Consider the following 21,879-nt stretch of genomic DNA (forward strand, 5'->3'; position numbering starts at 1 on the left):
CTTAGCTTTCGCCAAGAACCCATATGTAGCCCAGGCTGGCTGGAAGTAACTATGTAGCCCAGGCTGTCCTCCTGCCTCAGTCTAAGTGTCAGCTTCGCAAGAGTGCACCCTGTACCACTCATGTACATCCACTCTTCCGGCAGTCTTTGCCACCCACAGTCAATCTAGGAAACGGACGGAGAATACACCGGAGAGGCACACCTACCTACCGATCCCGACTTGCACGCAGATTCGAATTGCTGGGTCGAGCACATTTACACAAATTATCATCCATTTTTACTTCGGGTCACAGACATGGTATTTGAAAAAAAAAAAGCTTCTTGCTTAGAAAATTAAAATGTTTTCTTGCCAGGAAAAAAAAAACAGCATCAGAGGAAAAAAAAATGGTTATCCAGATAGGAGAATCAATGTCGTTGCCAGGACATTTACGACGGAATGAGTTGAGATTGTAAGGTGTCCACCACCTTCGCTACCTTTCTAGCCCTGGGACGACTCTGCCACCAAACAGAATCACCTTTTGCCTAAGCTGCTTTTCTGGACACAGATCTTCCTTCGCTGCACAGCGACTAACACAGCTAAACACAGCTCAGCACCGTGACCAGGGGCTGTGCGGGGGCTCCTGCTTCTACAGGCTTGTGCCTTGGGCAGCTGGGCTAGAGGCAGAACTCTACCCTCGTCGCTCACCGTTCACTGGCTGCGATGTTACAGGAAGAAGCAAAGAGCAGCGATTTCCTTCCAAAAGGTCAGCTGCTTCAGACAGACCAAACAGAAAGCTGCGAGTTCTCGCCAACTTCCCCTCTGCAGCCAGGACGCAATCACACTTTGTTTCCAGTAAAGCTCCCAAGAAAAACAAACAAATGGAGACCCACAACCTCTGCCACCAAAGGGTCTGGGCTGCCTAAGTTGAGAGCAGTTAGAACATGAAGCCTCGTGCTTTCTAAACGGCAGGGCACCATTAAGAACTGCTGGCTTCAAAGTGAGAGCATACTTGGAAGGAGGTGGAGGGGAAGGACAGGAACCATCTTAGATTTTGATTGTTTATTTCTTTTGTATGTTTTGTGTGTGTTGCATGTGTGTCATGGCATATGTGTGGCAGTCAGTGGACAGAGTCTGTTCTCTCCTGTTCTCTCCATTCCCGGTTTCCGTGCTGGCAATCAAACATGCTTGGTGGCAAGCACCTTTACCAACGAGCTATCATGCTTGCCTCCCCATTCCTGTTTCCTACATGAATAATCCCGAAGTCTCTCTATCTAAAAATATGATAGCAATCTGGCGATAAGAGTGACATTTAAAATCTCCAGGTGATTGACAAAATTAAAATGTCAGACTTTTCTCAAACTGAAGGCAAAACGGCCGTGAGGCTGGAACACTAGCTACTCTTCCAGAGGATCTGGGTTCAATTCCCAGCACCCACATGGCAGCTCATAAATGTCTGTAACTCCAGTTTCAGGGTATCCAACACCCTCACTCAGACATACATGCAGGTAAAAATACCAATGCACATAAAATAAAAACAATAAATCATTTTAAAAATTAAGAGAAAACAAACAAATGAAAGCCCAGCCATCCACCATGGTCAGCAAGCATGCAATGCCCAAACCCCAGAGGCCACAGAGCGCACGCAACGTCTGAGATTAGACATGGAGAAAAGACCACTAAACCGATGAGCAAAAAGACAAGTAAAGTCTTCTTCAGATAGTAATTCCAAACACTTAAAATGACGCTGAAGATTTTAGTGTCCCACCCCAACAGTATTGTATTCTCGCACAGACTTCTGTAAATTAAAAGAGCACCAAACTATAGGAGAGTTCGAATTTGCTTCTCCTAGAGACGGCAGCGTAAGGTCCTTCCCAGTGCAAAGGAGAAGGAAGAAAAATGTTTTAACTGTCTACATATGTCTTGCAAGAAAATGTGATGGGCTAGACTGGACAGATAACTCAGTCGGTAGAGAACTTTTCTGGGAAGCCTGAGAACCTAAATTCAAATCCCTCAATCCCATAGTGATGAATGTTTATAATTCCAGTAATGGGAAGACCAGAGGTAGACACACCGTTGCTAACCAGATAATATAGCCTATTTGAGAAGGTTCCAGGCCAGGGAAAGACCTTGTCAAACAAAAAAGAATGACACACAGTTGTCTTCTGACCTCCACACACATGAACACATGAACACATGAACACACACACACACACACACACACACACACACACACACACACACACAGGAAAAGAAAAAAAAAACCCATGTGACGAATCCCTCTGAGAGGCTCACATGGCATGCCATCAGCTCCGTGTGGTTTCTAACTACTCTCTTTCAGGTTGTGGTGGCAACAGAGACACCAGGCCTTTTGTGGGAGGCGGTCTTCACAGAAGCTGGGCTTTGATGATGGAGCGCTTAACCCCAGGCTCAGAACATGCTCCAGATGAAGACAACTGAGAGCTCCTGGGGTGGAAGAAACTTGTTACATATGCTAAATTAAGCCAGCAACTTAGAAATTAGAAACTGTTTCATGTCGACACAAAGCAAACTACTTACTTTCCGCTCCACTCTGTCTCTGCTTTACAGCAGCAGGGGGGTTGGCACGCAGGGGAGAAAGCTAGCAGTGGGTCCCAGTAGCAGAAGGAATAAAAAGTATCAAGGAGCTATTGCCACATGTCACACACCTCTGAGTGCTCTGCATGTGTCCTTAATACATCTCTCAAGGACACCTGAGGTGGCTCTAATAGGGCCACAATGCCACAAGGCAACGGGCTTAAGTGTTAGGGCTCTCAGATTCCCTAGGAGGCTTCGCACTTTCAGAGAGCATGCGCTCGGCCTCACCTCTTTGCTCATTAAAATTGTCGCTTAGTTAATGGCCATCGACTTGAGTCAGTGAGTAAAGGCACTTGCCACCAACCTGACAACCTGAGTTTGATTCCTGGGACCCACACGGTGGAGACAGGAAACCGATTCTTACAGTCGTTCTTTGACATCCACTCATTCACGGCATACACATGTATGTACGCCATTTTTTTTTTAATTAAAAAATTCCTCATTTAGCCAAAGTAGTTCTTTCGGAAGCGTATCTTTGTCTCGAGGCTGTTTTACCGTAAAGTCTACAGAATAAATTATGCCAGAGTGCAACTTCCAAACAGACACAACCCAAAAGAAAGCTTTAAATCAGATCTTTCTGGAAGCCTTCAAGCACAACTGAAGGAAGCCATGGGAGGGTGTGGTGCATCTTTATCCTTCTGAGCCAATCAGAAGTCAGCTAAAAGCTTGGGGTTGTGGAGGTAAACAGGGGAGGACCATCCTGAGAGAGAGGATAGCTCTCTGGTGGGGTTAATACCTCGGTCCTGACAGCTCCTGGGTCAAAATGAGCGGTGAGGTGTGCTAGGATGCCAGCCGGCTGGACTGTTACTCATGACCAACACTGGGCACATCCTGCTCAGCTCTGGTTTTTATAAAGGGACACCCCACCAACTATGGGGGGCACAGGATAGGACTGACCCCCTAGGGAGCCATGGTAGGGCTGAAGCTGGGCATCGCCTGGGAAACTGGTCACACGATAGCAATAATTTACATCCATTTACCCAAGGCTGGTGCACCTGACGGTAGAAATAACTGTGTTGCTATGTCGGTGTGCTTTAAATATGAGTTGAAGGCCAGAAATCCTCAGGGTTCACCAAGCCATGCTACAGAGAAGCACATAATGGTAGTCAACGTCTGGATTTTACCTTATGCATGGCCTATCAAGGGGGAAACTGAGAACAAGGACATCTGACAATCTCGAGCTCCTAAGAAAGGTGGTCCCTTGTACAGTTTCACACCTCAGTGAGGAAAAGAACACAACAATGTTGTGTCTCTCGTCATTTTGAGCACCTCACTTTGAAAAGACAGACTGCACTACCTCTCTAGGGTTACAATTTGGCCCGCACTCTGCCTGGTACATGGTAGGTATTTGGTAATTGAGTATTATACAGCATTTCAGTAGGTCTCCATGTTACAGAGGGAACCAAATTGGGAGGAATAGCCGGCAGGCCAATTATTTCCTTCAATGTGTTATTTTTAACACATTATTTGAATCCTTATTAGAGGAGTAATGGGAGTGAATCACATTTTATAGAAACCGTGACGGAGGTTTTGACTCATTGCTAGTGTTAATCAACAGACAGACCATCCGTAAACATCGTGACGGGTTTGGAAAATAGAGCTAACACCTCACGGCGGCGACTCCAAAGGGAAGAACCACATGGGTTGTGAGAACGCTGTTCTGTGCTCGAAGCCTCAAGAAAATTCCCTTTGTCTCCAAGCAAACTAAACTGCTCCCTTTAATGACACTGTGAGAAAGAAGCTGAGTAAAAACGGAAGGCACAGCATTTCGCCAACAGCAACAGCACACTCCTTCAGCTACCATGCTTGCCACTAAATGCCACCCGGAGAGATTTATTACCGCACCAAAACAACACGATGAGGTCTGACATCCCCGGTGCAGATTAAGGTTCGGAGGATGACTCAGGGCTCACAGCGGTGCCTGTCACACACAGAACCTGTGTTATTCTCCCCCAACCCCACCCTCCCGAGAGTTGTTCATCTCTAGGACACGGTGCCAGCTTGAGATATTTCGGTAGGAACAGCCACCTTTTGACTACAGACGCCTTTTAGAATTCGAGATGTATTTCCATGGAGTATGGCAAACTTAGCTATGGGTGTCCCCTGTCCCTGCCAAAAATGACAAGCTGCTTGCTCAGAAGCTGTCACTAATTAGCTACTGCTGTAAAGAACACCAAAGGAGATGCCAATGAAAGCATATTGAACTGAAAGAGGGCCCTAGAACAAGGAGTGGGAAACAGAACCTATTTGTGGCTGGTAAACTTCATACACACACACACACACACACACACACGCACTCTAAATCTGGGAGAGGTGGGGGTGGGACGATAACGGCTACGGATGCCAGTTCCTCTTTAAACAGGAAGGGTGGGAGGATGCTCCCAGGGTACCAGTGCCGCTGAGCTCCTACTGCGATTTCCACCGTTCCGGGATGACCCGAGTGTGGCTAAGTGTTCGCTGTCGGGTTCTCTAGCTTTGGTACCTCAGCCCCCGTGTTTGTAAACACCCATAAAAATGGAACGGTAAGGGAGCACTTCCCATTTCGTTGGCTTCCAGCTGAAATATTTATGATTCTGGATGGAACTGAGCTGTTGGCCTGATGTTTTACAGGTTGAGACACGGAACCAAGGCTGGCAATATGGCTCCACCTGATGCAAATGAACAGAGGACGCAGAGAAGAAGGCACTGTGGTACAGCTTACGTTCAGAGCTCCGGTTGAGCCAGGGGCCGGAGGACAAAAAGCTCAGCGGTTCAGAGCACTTGTGGGTCTTGCAGAGCACCCACATAATAGATTGCAACCATCTTAATTCCAGTTCTGGGGACCCCATGCCCTCTTCTGGCTTCCATGGGCACCGGGCACACAGACATAGCTGCAGGCAAAAACCATTTATACACACAAAATTAAATAAATCTGGGGAAAAAAAGAGTCAGAGGCTGAGGAGACAGCTTCCTTCTGAACGAGCACAGGGACCTGAGCTTGAGTCCCAGCACCCATATAGCACTCATATAAAAAGCCATGCCTAGAATGCCAGCCATGGGGGACTGGGGTGGACACAGGTGGATCCCCGAGGCTTTCTGGCCAGTGAGAGTCCCTGTCTCAATCAACAGTCTGGGAGTTTGCCCAATGGTTAGTGTTGGCCACACAAAAGAGAGGACTTGAGTCCGTATCCCCAAAACCCATATAAATGTCCAGTGGCATAGGGGCCATGTGTAATTCTAGCCTTGGGAGATGGAGATGGGGTCCCCGGGGCAAACTAGCCAGTGGGACTTGATGTATCTTCATGCTCTGGGTTCAATGAGAAATCCTGTCTCAGTGATTAAGGTGGAAGAACAATCAAGAATGATTCTTGACAAAAGCCTCCCGTCTTTACATACGCATACACATGCACACATATGTGCGCGAGCGCGCGCGCTCACACACACACACACACACACACACACACACACACGAGAAGGAAAAGAAGATGGACAACTCCTGAGAAACAACTGAGATTGGTCTATGCCTTCCACACAGGCACACACACATGCACTTGTACACACACACACACACACCACACACACACACACACACACACACACGCACTTGTACATACACACACCACACACACACATGCACTTGTACACACACACACCACACACACACATGCACTTGTACACACACACACTTACACACACACACACACACACACACAAGTTCAGAAACAGAAGCTGAGGTGTAGCTCAGTGGTAGAGGACAAGGCCCTGGGCTTCATCCCCAGCACCAAAGCAAACAAGATTCTATTTCAAAGTTAAACTCAGATTTTTTTTTTTAAAAAAAAAAAGTGTTTTTGAGTCAGGATCCCATGTCGAACAGGGTGGCTTTGAACATGTTACGTAGTGAAGGCTAATCTTGAACTCCTAATCATCCCTTGCCTCCATCCCTGAGTGCACTTGGCGCACAGATAACTTTTCAAATCATTCTTCAAGGCCGTCTCCTTCCCTCCTTGTTACAGCCCAAGAACATTATAGCCTCCCCTGCCTTCACCTTCACACTCCGGACTCTCCCCGTCTCTCTCCTTTAAGGTGGGCTACTAGAGGGACAGAGAGGATCCGGTTGCTTCTGTATCAGCTACTCCAACATCAGAATGAGCAAGAAGGAAAAAGAGGAGGAGAGAAGAGAAAGAAGAGGAGGGAGGGCAAAGGGGAGGGAAGAGAAGTAAGGAAATGTAGCTAAGACTGGGGTCGCGGGGAGGCAGAGAAACAACAAGCAAGGAAGGGCTTGACTTCAGGCATAACCACGACTTCACGGTGGGGCCGCCATCAAACCCTCTTCTGTCACAGAGGCTCCTTGTGTGCAGAATGCTAAATATCTGTATAAGCAATTACATCAATGTACTGATAAATTTCCAGCCCATAATCAAGTTTAAAGAAGAACAATTTGTTTTATGAAACATGGAGAAAGACTAATCTCTAATATTACTGTCGGCGCAGGCTTATCAGCAAGACCTGGAGGAGATGGGCCAGCAGACATCCTGATTAGGAATCACAGCTTCAAAGGTTTAATACCCCCCTAGCGGTATGCCACGAGCGGCTGCTTTAACTTGTCTCTGGATCCTGACTGTGCATGCCATCTCTGCCTAGGTCCGGGCACAAAGCGGGAAGAACTAGATTACCAGGAGGAGAGGGCTGCCAGATCTCCAAGGAGGGAAGGAGAGAGAGGCTAGCAAGACACAGGGACAATTACTGTGACTCCACTTACGTGAGGTACACGGAAGAGTCCGGATCACGCACACAGGAGGCTGGTGGTGGCTGGGATGAGGGGCAGATGGAGAGTTATTCTTTAACGAACAATTTTCGTTTTGGATGACAGGGATTGCACAATGTGTGTGTCCTTAGTGCCACTGAACTGGTACACTTGAAAATGGCTAAAGTCAGGGCTGGGGATGTAGAAGCTTGGTGACAACCAGTCTAACACATGTGACACCCTAGGTTCCATGTACAGTACAGAGCACAGTCTCCCTGTGTCTGCCGGCCTCCTAAAACACTTAAATAGCATGTTTTATTAAGTATTGTTTCAATTTTTAAAACAAGGGAGCAGTTTTATCTAGTAAACACTCCTCCCGTTTTAACACTGAAATCTAAAGGAGGCCAAGTGCTTCCGTGCCTCTTGAGTTTCTAGAAAAGGGCACGTCTTCCCGAGAGTCCATGCTCTCTGGATATGCCAGCTATGCTGAGGCTGAAGGGGATCAGTGGAATCAGGTATTCCACCATCAACGGTGATCTTCCAAGATGAGCATCTGCTTGCCGTTAATGGACAGAACTGGAGCAAACCTCTTACAGAAACGCAAGGTATTTCCTGGGCTCCCGTTACCTGCCAGGCTCACTTACAGATCACAACACACAGTGATGACCACAGCAAACGTACATTCCCCCAGACTTGGACTCTAGTATCTCATATTAAACGCTTAGAAGCTGTGCAGACCTCAGTTGTGCCTGTGCTATTTCCTGATCTTGTTTTCCATTTTCTTCTATTTCTGCTGAGGGCAGGGGGAAGGATGCCAACTGGCTTTAAAATCTCACAGGTGAGCAACAGGGTGTGCCTATCCAAACCAGTATTTGGAAAATAGTTTTCACAATCTGTCAAAAAAAAATTATCAGGTCAACAGGGATTACTGACTTTGGGGAAGTGGCAAACTCGTGCAAGCAATTTCTGATCAAATCAGGACATCTGTTCCCCACTGCCAAAGGCTGATCGTCTTTATGTGCCAAACAAATCGGGGTCAAGCAGGGACAGCACAGTGTAGACCGAGTCCAGCTCTTTTCAACGATGTAGTTTTTACTTGCAGGAAAACTTGACACAGTCAAACCAAATCCTCTTTCAAACAGGATCTGCAGATTAATCCCTACCAAGCATGGAGTTAAATTCCGTAAGACTGAAGGACCTGCACACAAGGGAGCAGTACAGGCTCAGGCAGTTTCTTCTCCCCTCGGGGGGGGGGGGGGGGAATATAGGTCAAACACTACTAAGGCAACAAATGTATATTAACATGTAACATGTAACAAAAGTGAATATAACGAAAATGAGTGAAACACTTGAAAATGACCACTTGTTTCTCAACTTGGCATTGTTGAAGAATCACATAATAAACTTTAAAGAAAAATATCGGTTACCTTGGACCATGACAACATTCACACAGGCGCTTAAACTTCTATCTTGAAGGAAATGATTTCAAGATTCTAAATTATGTTCTGATTATATATTTGGGAGAAGGTGTTTCCCCTACTTATGGAAATAATCCCTCGTTATTAGTGATTTTGCACTGTTTGTATATATTTGGGGGGGCGAGTACCAACGTTCCCATTTGGAGGTCAGCTGACAACCTCGGGAAGTCAGTTTCCCTTTTTTACCATGCAGGTTCTGGCGACTGGACTCAGAGTGACAGGGATGGGAGCAGGCACCTTCACCAGCTGAGCCGTCTCCCCAGCCCCGTCCCTCGCTTTATATGGAGGGGTAAATCACACGTACTAAATTGCACCAAGGTATTCTCAACATCACAACGAACTTACTTTGGCACTGCACTAAAATAAGCAGCAGCTCAAAGCTCACTCTGCAGTAAAAGCTAATGAGTACTTTATTTGACATTTTAATGACCCACAAATTTGGCTTAGGTATGAGGCCACATTCCGAGTGACAAAGTGGCATTTCTTCAAAAGGTTCCTTTCAGTACTAGGGAGTCTCAAAAGATTGTCAGGATAGTCAAAGCAGGTCCAGATTAGGGACACATGCCTGTAACCCCAGGACTTGGGAGGCAGAGAGGAGACAATCAGAAAGCTCCCAGGTTCAAGGGGGGCTTGAGGAGCATCCTGAGACCCTACGTCAAAAACAAAACAAAACCCAACCAGATGCTCCAAGTAGGAGGTAGGCTGAGAGATGGAGAGGCAGGTCTCGGCACCACCTGCAGGCCAACGGCTCTGCAGTGAGTCCTGAAGCTCTGGTCAGGTTTTCAGACCTGCTTGGAGACAGCAGCTACCTCAGAGCAGCTTAGAGAGAATACCTCTCATCACTTCACTGAAAACCACAGCCTTCCCCTTAGTAGTTCCCCAAACTAAATCGACTGAAGGGGGAAAAAAAAATCTCTGGAGATAACCAATTCTTCACTTGTAACTAGATCTGGAGTTTCAAACGTCAACTTCTACAGAATTATTATTTTTATTGCTGTGTATATTCATGATGTGTGTGAGAGGGCATGCAGCGCCCCTGTGGAGGTCAGAGGACAACTCTGGGAGAGTCAGTTCTCTCAGGGATGAAGCTCAGGCCTGCACGCTCTACCAGCAAGTGCCCTTTACCTGCTGAGCTGTCTCGCCAGCCCTTGAGCCTCAACTTTACGAGCCTCGTGAATAGAGGCTGAGTTCAAAACATGGGCACGGTTTTGTTTTTCTCCGCAAACTCAGTTTCACAAAGACAAGCAAGAAAGCAAACCAAAACAATGTACAGGAACACATCCTGTAACCAAACAAAAATAGCAAACCTCCCAGCTGCCTAGAAGTCATTTGACAACGAGGCACGTCTGAAACAGGATGGCCGTTTCGGTCTCAGAGTGGAGGCTTGTGGACGACTAGAGACGGCTCTGGTGGGCACATCAGACCCTGCTCAAAAGCTGGAGCAAAATCACCCATTCCCTGGGTCCTCCTGCCCCCTGCCCAGTCTCCTCACGGATGGAACAACCTTCTAAAGTTCATCTGAGGGGCTGGGGATTTAGCTCAGTGGTAGAGCGCTTGCCTGGCAAGCGCAAGGCCCTGGGTTCGATCCCCAGCTCCGAAAAAAAAAAAAAAAAAAGTTCATCTGCACATACATATTCTCTTCGGAATACGGAACACTTCCCCACATCAGAAACAGGAGGAAGATTTCTAGGGGAACGCCTGATGAACTCTGGTCGCTTGCAAACCAAAAAAGCCCCAGGTACCTTATGCTTTAGGGCTTTACCTTACATTTTAAATTACAATGTAAAAATCTTTTGTGGAGGGGTGCCTCTGTCCGACAGCCCATGTGTGGAGGGCAGCGGTTAATTTTAGGACTAGGTTTGCTCCTTCCACTCTGTGGGTTCTGGGGATCAAACTCAGGTGGTCTGCTCCCCGCAACTGCGATATGAGAGATGTGTGCCAGCACGCCCACAAGTTTTACTTCCAGAGGGAAAATGATACTAGAACTTCCTGACGGAATACTGGGAATAAGAAAGGAATCCCCACATCCGCTGTGTTCCCATCTCCGCCCTAACCGAGCTTCTCTGCTCCTAAGAGGGGAGGGCCCCACCAGAATCTGAGTTCAGTCCCCAGCAGCCACGAGAAAGGCAGACTGAAGGAACACTCCTGTGATCAGTCCTTGCCCTGGGAAGGCAAAGGCAGGATCCCGGGGCTGGCTGGCTGACTGGCTGGCCGGTCTAGCAAAGCTGGTGAGCTCCAAGTTCTATGACAAACATGGTCTCAAAATCTGAGGTGGGGAGAAGCGAGGACAGACAGATGGACAGATGGACATGACACAGACATAGACACACACACACACACACACACACACACACACACACACACACAAACGCACATCTACACATACAGAAGTAGGTGGGCAGTCGGAGCTTGGAGGATGAGCACAGGACTTTCACAGGGCAATGGGAACAACAGCTTCCAAACCAGACTGCAGCTGGGGGAGTCTGTGTGTCTTGGGGTGGGAATCCCTTAGTGGCTCCAGGAGACAATCTGTATCCTATTTTATAGTCGGCAGTCCCTTATCCTCAGGAGATGCATTCCAAGACTCTGTGGATGCTGAAAAAACTCTCAGATAGGACCAAATCCTATAATGCATATTGCTCTTGGGTATCTACTCTATACACACACCCCTATGGCTACATTAAAGATTAGTCTGTAGGCAAGCGGCGCATGCCTTTAATCCCAGCCCTCCGGAGGCAGAAGCAGGTGGATCTCTGAGTTCGAGGCCAGCCTGGTCTACAAAGTGAGTTCCAGGACAGCCAGGGCTACACAAAGAAACCCCAAAATAAATATGAATATACATAAAATAGAAATTAGCTTGTAGACAACCCTATAGGGCATTTTCTTAATTTGAGCTTGATGGGGGGGCTGCCTATTGTGGGTGGTGCAAGCCCTGGACAGGTGGTCCTGGGTTGTCTAGGAAAGCAGGTTGAGCATGCCATGAGGAGCAAGCCGGTGTGCAGTGTTTCTCCATGGCCTCTGCTTCAGTTCTTGCCTCCAGGTTCCCACCTTGAGTCCGTGCCCCGACTTCCTTCAATGGTGGACTTTGATATAGAACTATACGCTGAAATAAACCCTTCCTCCCCAAGGTGTTTTTGGTTGTGGTATTCCTTCACAGCCATAGAAACGAATAATAAATCATGAACCAGAGTAATCATAACACAGTTATGAAAGTGAGATCACTCTTCTCTTTGAGTTGCTTACTGCACTGTTCTCCCATTCTTCTGTAGGGTCACCCACGGGATGCTGGTGTGGCTGGTGTAGGCACTGGGATGGATGGAGGCACATGAAGCGGCTGGGAATGGGTTGCTAAATGCAAGCTTCGAAATACCTCAAGGCTTGATCTGAGGACGAAGACCAGCTAACAGTGACTAGCCAGCAGTTGGCATGTTGTCATAAATCCTCTGGACAGAAGGATGTGTCAGGCCCAGGTGAGACACACCGCACAGTGTGAGAGCTCATGATCCTGAGAACAGTGTGCAACTCAAGCATGGATTTTTTTTTTCTGGAATTTTCTATGTATTATTTTTTAGACTACAGTTGATTATGGGGAACAGAAATCTCAGAAAAGTGGATCCTCGGGTAAAGGGACACTGATGTACTTCTGAACTAGGGTTCAGACTGCCTTGTCCACTACAAGCTGCATATGCTGTAAACTAAGCACTTAAAACTGAGGAACTGGGGCTGGAGGGATGGCTCAGCGGCTAAGAGCACTGGCTGCTCTTTCAGAGGTCCTGAGTTCAAATCCCAGCAGCCACATGGTGGCTCACAACCATCTGTAATGCGATCTGATGCCCTCTCCTGGTGTGTCTGAAGACAGTGACAGTGTACTTATATATAATAAATAAATCTTTAAAAAAAAAACCCTAAGGAACTGACTTTTGAATTTCACTTTAATTAACCTAGGAAGCCATGTATATAATCCAGCGCTCAAAAGGTAGGAAAGTCAAGAATGAATATATCCTTATGGCTACATAGGGAGTTCCAGGCCAGCCTGGGCTACACGAGACCCTGTGTCAACAACTTCCCATTTTCCCTACAACAAACGAAAAAAAAAAAATCATGTTCAGTTCAGTTATTGGAAATAAATTGAGTGAATATGTGGATCTACTTTACCAAGAAGAAAAGTTTTATGAAATCTTGCCAGACGAGACGACGCGTGCCTTTTAAGGCCAGCACTTGGGAGGTAGAGGCAGGTGGATCTGAATTCAAGGCCAGCCTGGTCTACAGAGTGAGTTCCAGGACACCCAGGTCTACACAGAGAAATCGGTCTTGAAAAGCCAAAAAAAAAAAAAAAGTTTTATGAATTTTCAACAGTTTAAAGCTTTACACATCAATTGAGATACTATATATGGGTAAAATACACACGAATTTCTGAGCTAAGTATAAAAAAATTAAATAAAATACTTCACGATCATTTCCATATTGATTACTTGCTGACACGTTTATATTTTGGGTTACATGCTAATGTTAGGTGGTTTTTGTTGGTGGTGGCTTTTGTCTTTCTGAGACAATGTTTCACTCCGTTGTCCTGCTGGCTTCAAACTAGCGGTGATCCTCCTGCCTCAGCCTCTTGAGTGCTAGGATTACAGATGTGCACTACCACAACCAGCTTGTAAAGTGTGCCTGGTTTTGTTGTTTTACTGTTTAAGATGATGACTACTGGGGTTGGGGATTTGGCTCAGTGGTAAAGCGCTTGCCTAGAAAGCACAAGGCTCTGGGTTCGGTCCCCAGCTCCGAAAAAAAGAAAAAAAAAAGATGACGACTACTAAACGATTACACTTGCCACAGATACATTCTTCTATCTTTAGCAGGCAGGACTAGTTTAGAACATAAATATTTTATACTCCTATGCACCCAGTGCTTGTAGTTTTCTGGTTCACCCAAACCTCACCCACCCTTAACATTGAAACTTCAGTCTACGTTTCGCTTGGGAGAAAACCTTCAGAGCTGTTCTGCAGACCTTTTCCTGTATTTACTGAAACAGTAGAATGAAATTACAGTGTTTGAGTTCAAAGTGCAGATACTATTTTTGAAAATTACTGTTTTGTTACATAGTCTCTATGGAAATGTGTCTATGATTCTAGCAAAACTTAAAAAGAAAAAAAAAACTTGTTTGAGATAGAGTCTTGCTATGCAGCTCAGCTGGTCTGAAATTCATTAGCCTCCTGCCTCAGCTTCCTGAGTGCTGGAATTACAGGTGTGCATCACCATGCCCGGCCTAGCAGTTCATTTATCTGGTGAGCTGTAAGTGGCCAGCATCCCTTCAAAGAATGTCAAGGGGTTGGGGATTTAGCTCAGTGGTAGAGCGTTTGCCTAGCAAGTGCAAGGCCCTGGGTTCGTCCTCAGCTCCGAAAAAAAAAAAACAACAAAAACAAACAAACAAACAAACAAACAAACAAAACCCAAAGAATGTCAAGTCATCTTGACTCTTAAAAACAAAAAATCTATCCCAGTCCTGGGCGTGGTGTATGCACACCTTTAGTTCGAGCACTGGTGGAAGCAGGTGGTTCTCTGTGAGTTTAAGGCTAGCCTGATCTACCTAGAGAGGTCCAGGCAGCCAGGGCTACATTGTCTCAAAGAAAAAAAAAAAACTTTCTTTAGTGCATATTCCAAAGAGAATGGGCCACTCTAATAGACATCAGTCTCTGAAAAGAATATAACAATCCAAATAAAACATTTAGTAGTTTTGACACACCTGGACACACAGCTGAACTAGGAGCAGATTTGAACACGTATAAAGACTTGATATACACGTATAAAGACTTGATATATGGTGAAAATGTACTGATACACCAGAAAGGGTAGGAAAAATAATAGGTTTTCTTTTTTTTTTTTTGAGTTAATTGTCAAGTCATTTGGAATAACTGTAAGTCAAAAGCGTCAGCCCATGTAACATATTTGCAAAGCACCTGGCACACGGTGAGTCTCAAGATATTAATTATTGGACTGGGTGTGGTGGGACATAGCTTTAATCCCAGCACCTGAGAAATAAAGGTAGAAGGACCTCCATGGGTTCAAGGCCAGCCTGGTCTACAAGTGAGTTACAGACCAACCACAGCTCTCTAGTAAGACCTTGTCTCAAAAATTATATATATTCTATGTATGTATATATACATATTTGTTACTGTCATTAAGGAAAAACAGTACTAATTTCCTCCCACTTCTTATATAGTAATTAGAAAAGTAGAATAAAAATGTTTTGCTATTATTTTATTTCTAAGTATGTTTATGTGTTGTGGGGTTCAGATCAGATCCCCTTGGAGCTGGAGTTACAGGCAGTTGTGAGCCACCTGACTCGGGTGCTGGGGACAGAACTCAAGGTCCTCTCCAGCTCCTCACCAAGAACGAAAGCTTGTTTGTATTCGTGCACGCATTATACCTCCCTTCAATAGCTCAGTTGGTAGAGCGGAGGACTGTAGGTAGATGTTGTATTCGTGCACGCATGTGCACACATATGCCATACGGCACACATACGCAGTGGGTGCGTGTGGAAATCAGAGGACGGCCCACAGGAGCCTGTACTCCTCTTCCACCACCATGAGCGACTGAAGTCTGGGTTTTAAGCTTTTGTGTCCATTGCTCTTACCTGCTATCTTACCACCCCCAAGTATTTTTTAATGCAAATATAAAGTTTTATAGCTTCTTGGAGGGATTTTTTAAAATAAGTATGTCTTCATAACCAGACGAGAAAGAATTAAACCAGACGGCATAAAATTTTAGCATTTTATATAAAATTAAATGACAAAAAAAGGAAGAAAAAACACACAAGATAAGATTTTTAAAAAGAGCATTGGGAATAGTTTGATCCAATGATCAATACAGACAGGAAAACAACATCGAAGGAAGAAAACGGACTCCGGAAAGCAACAACCAGCCTTGCCAGAAACCAAAAGCTTGCCTCTGCTGCAGAGGCTTCTTTGACGCTCGCTTATGGACATGGAGACACCTCAGTATGCATCCATTAATAGGGAAAGTTTGTTTCTTTTTATGCAAGTGATTCAGCAACTCCATTCTAGAACTTTCAGTAAGGAGAACAGTCTGACGGGGGGTGAAAAAAAAAAGACTTAAGCTAAGTCCCCTCTACAACGCTCATCAAACTGAAAAACTGGAGACAAGCTAAACATGTATTAATTACTATTTATCGTGTCATTTACTCGTGGGCTAAATACTGGTGCGGTAGAGATACATCATGGAGTACAAATCTTTAAAACGCAGAACAGCTATGGGCTTCTCCGGGATCTTTCTTCTCTCCTGAGCCCCAAGTAAAACCAAACTGGAGGTCTGTTTTAAGCACACATTTGGACAGGATCACTGTTTCTTATACCCCTGAGCTCCGTTAGCTGCCCCTGTCAGATCCCACCCTGAGTCTATGAAGCCCTTAGGCTTCAGGTTAAAGTTTTCTGTGTATTTTACTGGATCGGGACGATTAATACTCTCATTAGAATCTTGAAAACCCCGCCCCAGTTCTCAGACAGTTGAAACCTTTGGGTTATATAGTTTAATGGGTCAACTTGCCGCCTACTTTGACCTTAAAAAGCAAATGTGATTACAGGGCCCAGTCATTCACTGGGTCACAAACATTTACTTGGTTCTAAGCTGTACTTTGCCTGATAACACAATTAACAAAAGATTTAGGGATAAGTCTCTTTGCTCATTTTATAAACAAGGTCAACACACTCACACACACGCAGATCCCCTCAAAAGGTCCACAGCAGCGAGCAGACAAAAAACCAGACTAAAGAATTATAAGGAAAAATTTTAGAATTAGCTTCCCCAATTAGGGTTTGGCTTTTTAGAAATTACGGATATGTGTAAAATAGTTTATGAGTCTGGGTGTTTGGCTGGCATGTGTAGCCGCACACTATATGCTTGCAGTGCCCACAAAGGCCAGAAGAGGGCACTGGATTCCATGGAACTGGAGTTCCAGACCAGTTAGTGAGCTGTCATGTGGGTGCTGGGAATCAGACCTGGGTCCTTCGGGAAGAGCAGCCACTGAGCCATCTCTTCAGCACCACCTCCCCCTGCCTCCCATCACATCTTCTGTTTGAGACAGGGTCTCACTCACTATGTTGCCTGGAGCTTGCTATGTGTGGTTGAGGCTGGATTCGGACACACAGTTCCTGCCTGCCCTCGCCTCCTGAGTGCTTGGATTAAACGCAGGTGCCACACCGTGCCCTGCCTCCAAATTAGCTTTCTTGTTTTTGTATTTGTTTTTTAATTTTCTCTTGACTCTTATGCACATTTGAACTCCTTAATTGGAGATAACCTTAAAACATACAGACTTGAGAAAAAGACTTGCTATTTAAGTTCACAAAGTCAAATAAATACTAGGACAGGGTCAAGTACTTAGTTCTAAGTGAAGACAGCAGCATATCGCTTTTGTATTAATTTTGAAATATACTCTAAAATTTGCTGGTATCATGTCAAGCTTGAGGCCCTGAATTTGTACGGATTTCTAAAACTTCCTGTGGTCGGGTGAAAACGACTCTGATACTTACGAGGGAAAAAAGAAATCGTTCTACCTGGTTATCCTCTGATATCCTATTGATAAACCAAGAGCCCAACAGAAATAGCAGTGATCAATGAGCTGAACACGAAGAAAGCTTAATATTTAGTGCATTTTATTGCCTCAGACAGTGTCTCGCCGTGTAGCCCTCATTGGCCTAAAACTTACTGTGTATTCCAGGCTGGACTCAAACTCACAGACCTGACTCTGACTCTGGTAAACGGATTAAAGGTGTGGGTCACCACACCCCACAAGAGAACACAATTTTGATTTAAATGAGGAAAGTGTATTTTTAAAGGCAGATGAGGTAAGAGGTAATAAAAACAACCCCCTCAGCCCCCGCAAGTCACTATCAGTGCCTCTGGTTTTGCTTTTTCTTTAAACACGAGCAAGAGGCATTAACAGGTGGATCTCTATGAGTTGGAGGCCAGCCTGGTCTATGTAGCAAATTTCAGGCCAACCAGGGCTCTATAGTGAGATCCTGTCTCAAAAACAAACGAAATAAAAAGTAAAGTAATCTGAGTCTTTAACATAAAAATATTTGTTTTCATGAATTTTAATCATCCTGGACACACACACACACACACACACACACACACACACACACACACGTGTCACTAAAAGGAATGAATGCTATATTTATTTTACTATTGCCCAAATTGGGTTAAAATAAAATTCCAGGATAGCAAATTCCATTATAGTAAATTACAAAGCACAACCCAAGATAAGGCAGACGTCTAATCACTTTATGTGAAATAAATAGACGTGCTAGGCTCGAAGGTATTTTCATACAGTTGCCACCGTGGTCGTTCCATGCATGATAAGCCTGAAACAGCTGTGCTCCAGAATCCTCTAGCAACATCACCTTGTAACTTATTCTTAGTTCTCTTCTGTAATTCTTCAGATGTTAAAACGTGTCTTCACGCACAAAGTCACAAACAAACCAATGTGGATTGAATTAAGGGACACTCACTGCCAGCCTCAGGGACAAGCAATGACACGTGTCCAAGAGCGATGCTTCCTTGAAAAGGTTTCCTCGCCAGACTCAGTCCCGAGTGACTACAATACACGTTTAGGGAAGTCCTAGGCCTGGCTGGTGCGATGGGAAGGGACCGGGCTGGCAGCTCGCACAGGTGTCACCGTGTCAGGGACAGCAGTAGAGGGCAATGAGAAACAATGGAAGTGTCACATCTCAGAGTGGCCAGAAGGTCAGAGGAACACCGGACACCAGTTCTCACAAGTTGAAAAAACCACGAACACACATCTTCAGGACTAAATGAATGGTAGTCCGGCAAGGCACGTGCACGATAAAACAATATCGTTTACTGTATTTACAAAACAGCATGATTCATCCATTTCTACCTAAAAACACAGGTCATTTCACCAAGAATAGCAACAAACTCTGTCCTCAAATTCAAGGTTTTGTAATTCTGAAAACACTGAACACAATGAAGATGATTTCAGCAAAAGATACCGCCTAACAGCCGCCAGCAAACATTTAGCAGAAACATCACCACTCATTTTTCTGCTCCTTAAAACTGAAAACAAAAACAAGTATTCTAAGATGAGTCAACACAGGAGAGCCATTTTAAAAACAACAATATGAAAACTCCGTTTGTTATTATCTGTTTGTGACGGGACAATGGGAAGAGACCAGAAAATCCCCTGCCCAGAGCTCTAACATCCTACAACCTAGAAATCACCCTCAGGACTTGTTCGTGGTTTTTTTTTTTTTTTTTTGGTTCTTTTTTTTTTTTTTTTTTTTTCGGAGCTGGGGACCGAACCCAGGGCCTTGCGCTTCCTAGGCAAGCGCTCTACCACTGAGCTAAATCCCCAACCCTCGTGGTTTTATCCTAGGTGAAAACATTCCTATAAAATTGTTTTGTATTTTGAATTTTTTTCACTTAATAATGCATTGTTAACTTTATATAATCACTGAGCGTTGTTTTATAACATGGTGTGAAAGAGCCAAGGGACGTCACACTGCAGAACCAGAGACTGGGGGATGATTTGAGCTGCTAATTCTCTGAAGCAAAACACCCAGGGCACCAGCCCCCCAACCCCTAAACATTGTATCTTTTCAATATTATAAATCTAATTGGAAAAACCTTGTTTTTCACTGGAGTGTCATGATTTCCAGTTCAGCTGAACACAGTTTTACGTAATTATTGGCTATTGTTTATCTTCTCTTTTGCCACTTCCTCTTTAGGGTGCAGCTTTTCCTTAATTTTTACATCAATAATGTAGACTATAATATAAATTACATGTATATATTATAGGTGTTTATATTATATATAATGTGCATTATGACATACAATACATTATATAAATTATCAATATATTATATGCAACATGTAACTAAAATAAATATAAGAATAATGAATATTATTAACCCTATAATAAAGGCATTGTTTTTCTTGTACTGTTATTTTAATTTCTGAAACTTGGAGTATACGTGTTGTTTTGGTTTATCATTATCTTTATATACATATACACGTGTATATATACATATCTCCCTTTATAAATTACTTTACAAGAGCTACATTTGCCCTCTCCCAATCTTTTCATAACCTTCCTAACTTACTCTCACCTACAGACCTGCAGTGGAATCTCACATCTGGGCACCACAAAGCGCAAAATGGGCTGCTGAGAATATGGTTCAGTTGCTGGGATGCATGCTTCGTATGTATGAAACCATGGGCTCAATTATCAGCCCACCCCACCCGGAAATATTAAAAATAGGTTAAAATTTAAAACCACCAGTGGCACACTGTTATGGCAAAACATAAAGTCTTGTGGTGGCCCTCCCTTCAACGTGACGTGCGTGCTCTTCTCTGCTATTGCCAAATCAGAGGGTCACACTTCATCGCTACCTCAGCTTGGGCATCCCAGTCATTCAGGAAGCTGAAGATTTTCTATTTTTTTTTTTTTTTTTTGGTTCTTTTTTTCGGAGCTGGGGACCGAACCCAGGGCCTTGCGCTTCCTAGGTAAGCGCTCTACCACTGAGCTAAATCCCCAGCCCCAAGATTTTCTATTTTGTTTCGAAGTCTTCAACAGTCAGGAGGAGGGGCAGCCAACTTGGGCTACAACCCGGAGAGTGCTAGTGATTGTATTTACTGTAAGACCAACCGGTCTTGGTGATACAAGCACCTTTTTCAGAGTTCCCAAATACATCAGTTGCAGACTAAAACAATAGCCACGGAATAAGCCAGGGGTGGTATTTGTATCATATGCCTATATGGAAAGAAAGCCTCCCATGTGGCCTGATTTTCACTATAAACATGGCCCTAAAACAGTAACACCCCAGGTAAACTGCTTCATTCCGTTAAAACTGTATATTTCTGTCACTCTCTACATTGCAACATTTTCAAGCCTAAAACATGACCCGGGCCTGACTATGTAACTCAGTGGTAGAGCATTTATCTAATGTGCACAAACCCCTGGGTCATTCTTCACACACACACACACACACACACACACACACACACACACACACACACACACACACAAATGAATAAATATATAAATATATTAAACAAAATTAAAATATAAAATAATAATGTATTATAAAAATAAGATTGGCTCGACTCTAAGAAGTATGGAAGCTCACATCTGTATGCATATCCCAGCCCTCAGAAGGCTGAGCCACCTACAAGCTGGAGGCTAGCCTGGGCTACGTTGAAAATGTATAGTCAGCCTGGACTACATGATGAGACCCTGACTCAAAAAAAAAAATAAACAAAAACAACCAAATAGACAATAACCTTATTTCTGAGGGAACATTTCTGCCTATTTAAAGATTTATTTATTTATTTATTTATTTATTTATTTATTTATTTTATATATGTGAGTACACTGTAGCTGTCTTCAGACACACCAGAAGAGGGCATCAGATCTTATTACAGATGGTTGTGAGCCACCATGTGGTTGCTGGGATTTGAACTCAGGACCTCTGGGAGAGCAGTCAGTGCTCTAACCACTGAGCCATCTCTCCAGCCCTTCTGCCTATTTAAAACTGTGGCTATCCTGTATATATTTTAGGGCTGATACGGTCTAATGTTTAGTAATTTGGCAGATTAAGTGTCCTGAGGTTTCCTTCTGCGGCAAGCATGTTGCATTAAATTATGCGAATGTAATGTATTTAAGGCCTAGGCTGGACTTTCAAACTCCTTCGCGTCCCCCAAACCATGCATCTCAGACAACATGAACAAGTTTTCGCAGCCTTTCTAGTTTACTCTCAACTATAATGCTGGAAAACCCCACTGAAGGCTTTAGAAACTTACCAGACATAGGGAGGAAAACAGAGAGAGAGAGAGAGAGAGAGAGAGAGAGAGAGAGAGAGAGAGAGAGAGAGAGAGAGAGAGAACGCACGAGCAACTTGAGCCGTAGGCTCTCACTGCCGAGAGCATGAGGAAATTCTGACTGGCAACCACCTCACATTAAGCTTTTTCCACTGACAGGGTAACTTCTGTCAACATTCAAAGAAAATTCAACCCCGGTCAAAGGTGCTGGTGACAATCGCAGGTGCTGACATCCTG

General features: G+C 44.5%; 1 protein-coding gene across 6 annotated transcripts in view; it reads right to left on the reverse strand.

The window, feature by feature from the left end:
• Positions 1 to 21,879, reverse strand: part of Stat5b (signal transducer and activator of transcription 5B) — a 71,031-nt gene that overhangs the window by 41,620 nt on the left and 7,532 nt on the right. For 2 of the 6 annotated variants that reach the window (XM_039085260.2, XM_039085256.2), the window contains exon 1: positions 210 to 5,207. The exons of 2 other annotated variants lie outside the window; for them this stretch is intronic. In XM_039085260.2, coding sequence (XP_038941188.1) covers positions 210 to 254 — 45 coding nt within the window. In that variant the 5' untranslated portion in view covers positions 255 to 5,207. Of the gene's footprint in view, positions 1 to 205; positions 5,208 to 21,879 lie in introns of those variants that run through there. 2 more of the 6 variants (XM_039085259.2, XM_039085257.2) reach the window with 2 other exon arrangements.

This window comes from Rattus norvegicus, chromosome 10 (assembly GCF_036323735.1).
Source record: "Rattus norvegicus strain BN/NHsdMcwi chromosome 10, GRCr8, whole genome shotgun sequence".
Taxonomy (NCBI): domain Eukaryota; kingdom Metazoa; phylum Chordata; class Mammalia; order Rodentia; family Muridae; genus Rattus; species Rattus norvegicus.